The sequence below is a fragment of the Brassica oleracea genome, chromosome C4 (genome assembly GCF_000695525.1).
Source record: "Brassica oleracea var. oleracea cultivar TO1000 chromosome C4, BOL, whole genome shotgun sequence".
In the NCBI taxonomy this organism is placed as follows: domain Eukaryota; kingdom Viridiplantae; phylum Streptophyta; class Magnoliopsida; order Brassicales; family Brassicaceae; genus Brassica; species Brassica oleracea.
The window spans coordinates 27,570,820-27,580,998 of NC_027751.1; the positions used below are offsets into that span (position 1 = coordinate 27,570,820).

The 10,179-nt window shown below is 39.3% G+C and overlaps 2 protein-coding genes across 2 annotated transcripts in view; both read left to right on the top strand.

Moving 5' to 3' along the window:
• LOC106338551 (MATH domain and coiled-coil domain-containing protein At3g58430-like) overlaps nucleotides 1–803 on the top strand; it is a 5,788-nt gene extending 4,985 nt beyond the window's left edge. The window contains exons 2-3 of the mRNA XM_013777504.1: nucleotides 209–281; nucleotides 399–803. Of these exons, the coding sequence (XP_013632958.1) occupies nucleotides 209–281; nucleotides 399–803 (478 nt within the window). The remainder of the gene's footprint in view (nucleotides 1–208; nucleotides 282–398) is intronic.
• Nucleotides 804–4,318: 3,515 nt separating this feature from the next.
• LOC106338552 lies at nucleotides 4,319–7,283 on the top strand. Its single transcript, XM_013777505.1, has 6 exons — nucleotides 4,319–4,641; nucleotides 4,733–5,151; nucleotides 5,454–5,759; nucleotides 5,865–6,615; nucleotides 6,698–6,875; nucleotides 7,020–7,283. Exons 1-6 carry the CDS (start codon nucleotides 4,319–4,321, stop codon nucleotides 7,281–7,283), a joined length of 2,241 nt encoding a protein of 746 aa, XP_013632959.1.
• The last annotated feature ends 2,896 nt before the right edge of the window (nucleotides 7,284–10,179 follow it).

Below are 10,179 nucleotides of genomic sequence, written 5' to 3' on the forward strand. Positions count from 1 at the left end.
AAATTCCGAGGAAACCCAAATTTTGGGTTTCCTCGGAATTTCCTCGGAAATTTCTCGGGAAATTCCGAGTATTTCATTTTCCGTCGGAATGTCCGTCAGAATACCGATGTTTTCTTGTAGTGTTTCCTCTATTGTATTGATTTAAGTTACATGTGTTTAAATCCCTTTTTTTTCCTGTCGGTTTGTGTCATGTTTCTACTACCAAAAGATACTCGGACGCATCAGAGGAATCTGAAATTGAAAGCATGGATGTCAATGGCTTTCAAGTTCTTCCTTCACAGGTTTGAAACTTGAAAATGGTGCAAACTGCTTGTTAGTCTTCACTACACATGATCATTTGTTTTGTATTAGTAACCTTTTGTGTTCTGATGCTATATACATCTTTGCTCCATTCACAGGTAGAATCTGTAAGACTTATCTTTAAAAGACATCCAGACATTGCAGTAGAGTTCCGTGCAAAGAACCAACATCTGAGAAACGCATGCATGGATTTCCTGCTCAGCTTAATTGAAACGATGTGCCAATCACTCGAGGATCTCTCCAATGAAGATCTTGTGGAAGCAGACATTGCACTTACGTACTTGAAAGACGCTGGTTTTAAGGTGGATTGGTTGGAGAAAAAGCTGGATATAGTTAAAGACAAGAAGGAGAAAGAGCAGTCCAGTTTGGCTCGGCTTCAGGAAATGGAGGATAGTTTACTGAAACTGAAGCAACATTGTTCAGATCTGGATGCCCTAGTGGAGAAGGAACATGAAGAGTTGTCGGACACAAGAACTCCTATGTCATTCGATGATGTTGTTTGATTATTTGAGTTCTTAGACATTTTGTGTGTTTGTTGTCTTATTTTCTCCCTTGGTTTCAAAACAAGATGTTCTTTTGTTATGTAATTAAACTTGGCGTCATTTTGTGAAAATGTCTTTTGCCGTTACGGTCTATCTAAGCTTTGTCTACCAAATTTGTTGTATCTCTAAGTTTCTTGACGAGAAAGTAAACTACTTTGTGCCTGTAACACTGATCTTGGAAAGTTCTTAGAGCATGATTATCCTATAAACCCATTTGGGTTCTTAATTTTTTATTTTTTTTGTCTGATTAAATTAAAAAAAATTAAAAAGCGAACAAATTACGGACTGCCACGTGTCAGTGGGGCCCACAAACAGTGCAAAGAACCCACTTAAATCGGTTCTTATTTGGCCACTTTTATAACCGGTTTTTAGCATTTTTGTAGAGCCCATACACTAAGAACCCCACTCATCCACTGCGTTAAAGATGGCCGTAGCCTCTTTGAGTTATGAAAATCCTTCTACACATTTCCTCCGATCATTTGCATTCTTTGTAATATGGAACATTGCGTCGATATATTATTATTACAAACAGTATTAATTTATATGTTCTTTTTTTGAGAAAACTGTATTAATATGTTTAATCTATATTCTATTCCATTCATCATAAATTCAACACAGAACATATTAGAATTGTTAAAAGTAGAATAGTGGAACATATATGAAACGTTTGCACTATGAAGAAAACATGCACCGATAGCTACACTCGCTTAGTTCATGTTCCCTAAGTTAAGTAACATGCACCAATAGGGAACCTTGCTCAGTTCATTGAAGTATTATTGGGAACAAGGATGGAGCAAAAGCGATTTTATTTCCTTCTCAGCGTAATAAAAAACGTTTTGCATTTCCGATTTTTTTTTCTATTTAGAGCATCTTTAATATAAACCTCTATATTTTCCTCTAAAATAGAGATCTTTATTGTAGAGCTGAAAATGCTCCAATGTATACTTCTATTTTAGATGAACTCTATTATAGAGGAAAATTATTTTTTGCCTCTATATTTAGACCATCTCCAACCCACCCCTATTTCTATCTCTATATTTTCCCCTAAAATAGAGAAACTCTATTATAGAGGTGAAAATGCTCCAATGTATGCCTCTATAATATAGTTTCTCTATTTATAGAAGAAAATATAGAGATATGATATTTCTACCTCTAAATATAAAGGCAAAAAGTAACTTTTCTCTATATTTTTCTCTAAAATAGATGAACTATATTATAGAGGTATACATTGGAGCATTTTCAACTCTATAATAGAGATTTCTATTTTAGAGGAAAATATAGAGAAAAATACATTGGAGATGCTCTTAGAGGTAGAGATATCATATCTCTATATTTTCCCCTGTAAATAGAGGAACTCTATTATAGAGACATACATTGGAGCATTTTCACTTCTATAATAGAGTTTCTTTATTTTAGGGGAAAATATAGAGATAGAAATATGAGTGGGTTGGAGATGGTATTAAAGCTGAAAACAAGAATGAAACTGTGTTCTTTTAGTGCTGCAGTGTTTGTGCTCTCAATATATATACTCTACTCTGAAGGGTAATTTTTCTGGTTTGAGTGTTGAACGTAGTTGTAATCAGGGGCGGAGGCAGAGGGGAGTGTGAAATTGGAGAAAATTTTTTTTTGATGTATTTTCTTGAAAATTATTGTAATATTTAGTTAAAATATAGTATTTGACCCCACTAATTTATGTATAAATTTTTATATGTCCTTTTGATTTTGTAAAAAAAAAGTATATTTCTGTAATAATAATATATACATATTAAATTTATATATTATGACCCCAGTCAAAAATATTTCTGGTTCCGCCACTGGTTGTAATGGCTTTGAGTCTAAAGTTTAATCTTAGTCAAACTACAATATTCTATATATTTTGTTAGATTGTCTGTCTTTAGTTGTGTTGTAACGGTTTATTCTCATAATTCTCTTGTTGTTTTGTTGGGAGGAATGTCTCCAGACCGATGGCCAAGCTAGGTGGGACGAAGTTTACTTGGTTGATAAATAATTTTTCCTCTTTTAAATCTAAAACTCGTTATTTTGATCCTTATGAGATAGGCACTACTGGCTACGCCTGGTACACGTAACACTTAAGTCTTAACCCCACTCTTTTGTTCATTTATATTGTATTGATTCATTTATTTTGTGTTTATTGGCAGTTGCCTTGGAGCTGTTCGCAATGCAGTCAAATATGAGTGTCTGTGCTTTTTCACTACGGTCCATCTTTGCCCACTGAACTAAAAAGATATCTCAAGTATCGCCTGACCATTGTGAATCAACTTTCGGAAGAGCTTTCCATATTTAAGGGTATTTCTTACTAAACCTCAGGATTCTCTTTCGAGATTAGTTTGTCATTGTCAGTATCATACATTCGTATCCAAGATTCCTATTTAATGCATGTTATATTAATTTTACTAGTTTTTAATCTGTTTTATTTTTCAGCAAATACTTTACTGATGTTTATTAAACATTTGGGTGGAATTTTACAGAAGGAATGCAATGGTTTTATCCAATGAAAACAGACTTGGCTTATACATCCGTGGTTTTGCTTCCAAAATTTCTTGACAAAGATAGTGGCTTCCTTGTAAACAATCAAGTGAAGATTGTTGTGGAAGTTGATGCTCTTCAAGATATACCAGTGGAAACTGAGAAGACAGAGGAAAAAGATGTTGTTTTGCTGAAGGAAGGTTCATCAATAATGGAAAGTATTGATGTCAATGGTTTTCATGTTTTTCGTTCACAAGTAAGACATTTATTAGTGGTGTGTCTTTGTTATTCTACAAGACTCATTCCCATTGATTTTTTTTTATAAGTATAATACCTTGCTTATTCTAATGACCAAATAAGGCTATATCATATGTGTTTTATGTCTGTCTCCACTCTCTCAGGTAGGATCTGTGAGGCGTTTATTTGAAAAGCACCCTGACATTGCAGTTGATTTCGTGCAAAGAACCAACATGTGAGGAGCGCATGCATGAGTTCCCTTCTCGGCTTAATTCAGACATTGTGCAAATCACTTCAAGAACTATCCAATGAAGATCTTATCCAAGCAGACATTGCACTGAAATATGTGAAAGATGCAGGTGATAAGCTACAATATCGTTACGTGAGGAGGAAGAGAAAGATGGAAGAAGGAGGAACGCGGGAGAAGGGAGAAAATGGGAGTTTGAAGGAAGACTCTGCTTCATCCAGCGGGTCTTAAGGAAGGGAAATAGGAGAAAGACTCTAGACAAGAAAGAGGGTTTTCTGTTAGAGTCCGTTGGAAGCTTTAAATAAGACGCTTTGTGTTCATTGTAATCTAGCTTTGTATTTTCGATTGAGTCGCGAGACTTGAGGAGAATTCGTCTGGGTTAAGCCAGCGATTCTCAGTTAATTCTTAATACAAAGTCATTCTTTGATTCTTATCGATTTGTTATCGAGTTCGTACAAGTTTCGATAGCTCAAAGGCTATCAAGTGGTTCGGTGAGCTGCTCGCGATGGATTTGATCGAAGATTCTGATGGAAGATTGGATCATATGGAGAGATCGGCCGTAGAGACGGAGAAGACGGTTAAGGTGATCTACGAGGGATGGAGGAAGTTGAAGGAGGCTAACGCAAAATTAGACGAACGAGTCGGTGCTGTCGAGTCACGTTTGGGCTCCGTCGAGTTTCAGTTACAGAAGATCACAGCTGCGATCGACAGGATCGGGTCCAATACGACTTCGTCGAAACCTCACGGTAAAGACGTAGCAGGATCTTCGGAACCTCAGGTACATGACTCGGTAACTGAATCGGAAAATCTCTCGTTAGGATATCGGAGGTATACATATATGTTTACAAGTACTGAAGAAGATTGAGTTGCATACGTTTGATTGTTTGATGCCGTATTGGTGGATACGGAATGTGGAAAGATATTTCAGAGCAGCGAAATATTCAGAACAAGAGAAACTTGAATTGGTGGCTCTGAGTTTGACTGGGGAGGTATTGAACTGGTATCTATGGGAAGCAGAGGAGGAGATGTTCGAGAGCTGGTTCCACTTCAAATGGCGGATGTTGGAGAGATTTGCGGAGTCGGTTGATGATGAACCTCACAATCGTTTGTGTGCTTTGACGCATACCGGTTCTGTACGTCAGTATGTCAAGGAGTTTGAAGAGCTGATAACTCAAGTTAAAGGAATTGATGAGCCTAGCATGATCAGAAATTTTTACACTGGTTTGAAGCAGGAAATGAAAGAGGTCATCAAACTCAAAAAACCAAAAGGTTTACGTAACCACATTGCTGCAGTGATAAAGATGGAGAGCAGCACTTTATGTCAAGTCATGGGTGAACGTGTGAAACCAAGACATATGGATTACCATAAAAAACACCACCTTTATAAATCCAAAAATCGAATTTATATACAAAAACGTTTTGTAAAATAGAATTTATATAAACGTTTTGTAAATACAAAACTCAACGTCCTCTGCAGCCACTTGCCGACGACAAAAGTAAGCAACAGGAAACGCACAAGAACTTACCTCAGAGACCACGATTGCACTTAACTCCATCTGAATTAGCTGATTTGAAGAGGCTAAACTTTTGTTTTAAATGCAAGACGAGTTGGTTCCGAGGTCATGTGTGTGCGAATGCAGAGTTACAAATTATGATGCTCATTGATGACATAGAAGTTGAAGTATTGCAAGACGCATACGCCGAAGAAGTGGAAACTAGTGATACGCAGGAGCAGGATGTGCAGGGACCACAACTGATGGAAATCTCTCTCAATGCTTACCTTGGCATTGACTCGCTTATGACAACTAAACTGAGAGGGTTGTTAGCCGGAGTAAAAGCTGTGGTCTTGATTGATTGTGGAGCCACACACAACTTTGTTACTCCTCAGCTCGCACTGAAGGTGGGATTATCAGCACATTCAAACTCGCAAATGCATTTAGTGTTGGGTAATGGCGTTGCATTAACGTAAGAGGAGTTTGAAAAAAACGTCAAGTTGGAGATGCAGAGACTTGGTTTTGAGATTGATTTCATAACTCTTGAATTGGGAAAAGTGGATTTGGTTCTTGGGATCCAATGGTTGAGAACGTTAGGTAAATTCGAGATTGATTGGATCACTCAAGAATGGAGGTTTTGGCACAGAGGAAGACGGGCAATGTTGAGTGGTGAATTAGATCTTCACCAACTGCAACCAGCTTTACAAAGTCTCTCTGTGGACGATGGGCAGTGGACGGTTCCTAGAGATTCTTGGTTCAGCGTGTTGCAGAAAGAGAAACCATTGTCTCCGGTGCTACCAGTTGAAGCTGAGAGAGTATTACAGTTGTATGAGCACATTTTTGACAAGCCACAAGGCCTACCTCCTGTAAGGGGCAGAGAACATGCGATCACGTCGAAAGTAGGAACTACAGCTATCAACGTACGACCGTATCGTTACCCACAGGCTCATCAGGAGGCCATGTCTTCAATGGTTGCTGAAATGCTCGAAAAAAGGTTGATACGTGTGAGTATAAGCCCTTTCTCCAGCCCGGTTCTCTTAGTCAAGAAACAGGATAAATCATGGCGTTTCTGTGTTGACTACAGAGCTTTAAACCACGCAACAATAGAAGGTAAGTATCCTATTCCTATGATTGACCAGCTCCTGGATCAACTTCACGGAGACAAGATCTTTTCAAAGATGGATCTTACGGCAGGCTTTCATCAAATTTGTATGGAGGAGAAGGACATTCATAAAACATCATTTCGAACCAATGATGGCCATTACGAGTTCTTAGTAATGCCATTTGGGCTCACAAATGCTCCTTCTACGTTTCAGTCTGATGATTGATCTCTTCCGTCCTTTCTTGGGCAAATTCGTGCTGGTGTTTTTTAATGATGTGTTGATATACAGAAAGAATGAGGAGGATCATGTGCATCACTTGGAGGAAGTTTTGAAGGTGTTTGACAGACATAAGCTTTTTGCGAACAAGAAGAAATGCTTATTTGCGCAGAATCAAGTGGAGTACCTTGGGCATGTTATCTCAGCTGCAGGGGTAGCCACAGATAATGTGAAGACGGAATCGATGAGAGTTTGCCATACACCCAAGAATATTAAACAGCTACGGGGGTTCTTAGGCTTGATTGGATACTACAGGCGTTTTGTGATGAGTTATGGTTCCTTGGCTCGACCGTTAACTGACCTTTTGAAGATAGATAATTTTGGATGGTCTTAGGCTGCTCAGATTGCTTTCGATAACTTGAAACAAGCAATGGTTTCTGCACCGGTATTGGCTCTTCCATATTTTACTCAGACTTTTGTGGTGGAGTGTGATGCGTATGGGTTTGGTGTGGGCGCAGTACTGATGCAGGGGGGTCGTCCTATAGCTTACTTCAGTCATGCGTTGTCAGCGAGGGAGCAGTTAAAACCGATATACGAACGCGAGTTGATGGCAGTGGTTCTCGCAATACGCAAATGGAAACACTACCTTCTCGGTTGAAAGTTTGTGGTGCACACCGATCAGAAAAGCCTTAAGTATATTTTGGAACAGAGAGAAGTCAGTATGGAGTATCAGAAGTGGTTGATCAAATTGTTGGGGTATGAATTTGATATCATCTACAAGCCTGGTATTCAGAACAAAGCTGCGGATAGCCTTTCACGTATTGAATACTCAGCTTTACATGCATGTGTTTGATGCCACGTTGTTTGCTATCACCATTCCCATTTCTCTCCAGCTGCAGGATCTTTATAAAGAAATATTCGAGTCCCAAGAGATACAGTTGTTGATACAAAGGGTAAAGGAAGGAGACGCAAGTTTGAAGCATTATACAATCAAGGACGACAGACTTTGGCACAAACACCGTTTGGTAATTCTCAGTTCTTCTGCTTTCATCACTACGGTTCTGAAAGAGTGTTTCAAGGCGGTCACTCATGAGTGCTTAAAACAGTGAAGAGGGTACAAAGATGGTTCCATTGGGCAGGGTTATTACGATCAGTTCAGCAGTACGTTGCGGCTTGCCATGTGTGTCAGACACACAAAAATATTCTACCTTGAGTTCTGCGGGTCTGCTTCAGCCTCTACCGATTCCGGTGGCTGTTTGGGAGGACCTCTTTATGGACTTCATCGAAGGTTTACCAACTTCTTTCAGTTACAACGTCATATACGTTGTGGTGGATCGCTTGAGTAAATATACTCACTTCATTGGCGTTGCGAAGAAATTCATTGGAGAAGTGGTTCGTTTGGACAGTTTTCCGAAGTCGATTGTCCCAGACCGTGATAAGATCTTCCTAAGTTCCTTTTGGAGAGAGTTGTTTCGGTTGTCTGCGACGTCTCTGAAGTTCAGCACAACATTTCATCCGCAAACTCGATGTTTAGCTTCGACACACCCACACACATGGTACAAGTATCTTTGTTGGGCAGAGCTTCATCCTGTCTTTCATGTCTCTTAGCTCAAGGCGGTCTTGGGAGCTCAGCATAAGGTCCTTCCTCTACCTGCACTTCCTTCGGGGTTGGACGATTTGATGATCATTCCGGAGGCTATTTTGGATACTCGCTACAACGACAAAGGAGCTTTGGAGTTTCTGGTGCAGTGGCGTTCTCTTCCTTCGTCGGAGAATACATGGGTCCTTTACGGGGAGCTTCGTGACCAATATCCCTAGTTCAAGCTTGAGTACAAGCTTAATTTCGAAAAGGGGGTATTGATAAGCTACAATATCGTTACGTGAGGAGGAAGAGAAAGATGGAAGAAGGAGGAATGCGGGAGAAGGGAGAAAATGGGAGTTTGAAGGAAGACTCTGCTTCATCCAGCGGGTCTTAAGGAAGGGAAGTAGGAGAAAGACTCTAGACAAGAAAGAGGGTTTTCTGTTAGAGTCTGTTGGAAGCTTTAAATAAGACTCTTTGTGTTCATTGTAATCGACCTTTGTATTTTGGATTGAGTCGCGAGACTTGAGGAGAATTCTTCTGGGTGTTAAGCCAGCGATTCTCAGTTGATTCTTAATACAAAGTCATTCTTTGATTCTTATCGATTTGTTATCGAGTTAGTACAAGTTTCGATAGCTCAAAGTAGATCAGCAGGATTTAAGGTTGATTGGCTGGAGAAGAATCTGGAGCAAGTCAAAGAAAAGAAATTGAAAGAGCTGTCCGGTTTGGCCATGCTCCAAGAAACTGAGGAAAAAGCAAAGAAACTGAAGCGAAAGTTTGAAGAGCTTGATGCTCTAGCTGAGGAGCAGAAGAAAGAGTTGTTAGCCACCAGAACTTCTCGCTCCTTCGATGATGTTGTTTGATGATTCGAGATCTTAGTCATCTGATGTTATGTTGTCTTAGTTTGAGACACCAGAAACTCTTTCTTAATGAGTGGGAACTCTTTTGAAGTCACATTCTCTTTGTTCTATGTTTTTTCTTCTAAAAGCAACTCTGTTGGTTTTATTTTCAACTAAGTTTCTCTTCTTCATGCACCTCAATTTGTTGTTATTTCAATGTTTAAGAATTTTTACTGCAAATCATCTGTTCTTCATGATTCGTGGAATACTGACTTTTGTTTTTCCTGATTCTTGGTAAAGTATTGCTGCATCACATCGTATGTTTCTCTCTTTATTTCTTTAGCCATTAACCCTTTTTGCTTTCACTTATAAGTGTGGTTCAATTTCTGATCATAATTAGTTAAATTTGTTACTGAGAAGCTATGAGTACTTACTCAGCACCTTGTCAAGATATGCACACTTCCAGGTACATGTTGGGTCCCTCCTAGATGGAGAGAACCAAGTGGGCATGAGACATAATAATTCTCATGACCTTAAGTAATTAGTTATGTTCCCCTTTGCACTGTAGACTCACAATAATAGAGTTTAGAGAGAGAGACAAAAGAGAGAAAGAAGAGAGAAGGAGGAGAAAAATCGTCAGGCTATTTCAAGACTGGTTTTGGAGGACCAAACGGAACTTGATCGGGCTGATATTTTGTGGAAAGCTTGTTATGTCAGTGGGTTAGAGATTCACCGAAGGGATTTGGATTTCAATGGTTGGATCTTCTGTTGTCTAGTTTTTAGTGAAGCTGGTCGTCACAGTTCTTCAGCGGAACAGTTTTGGGTGTGTGGTAAATACGACGGTGAGATCTTCTCTTCTTGAGCCGAAATTTGGCGGAGGTATTGTTGACTTGCTTATCATGGATTTGTACGGTTGGATTAGTCTCTGGATGCCGGAATCCTTGTGAGCTGAGGTCGTTTGGTTGGCCGGTTTTAAGGCTTTGTGTTGCTCTCTTGTTGTTGTTGTTTGTGTTGGAGATAGCTCTTTGAAGCTAGTGTCTCTGTTCTGTTCTGGTTGTTGAATAGGGAGGAAGTGGTTGTACTCACAAACATTTATATAGTGGATTGTTGAGTGGACTACGGTCCCGTGGTTTTTC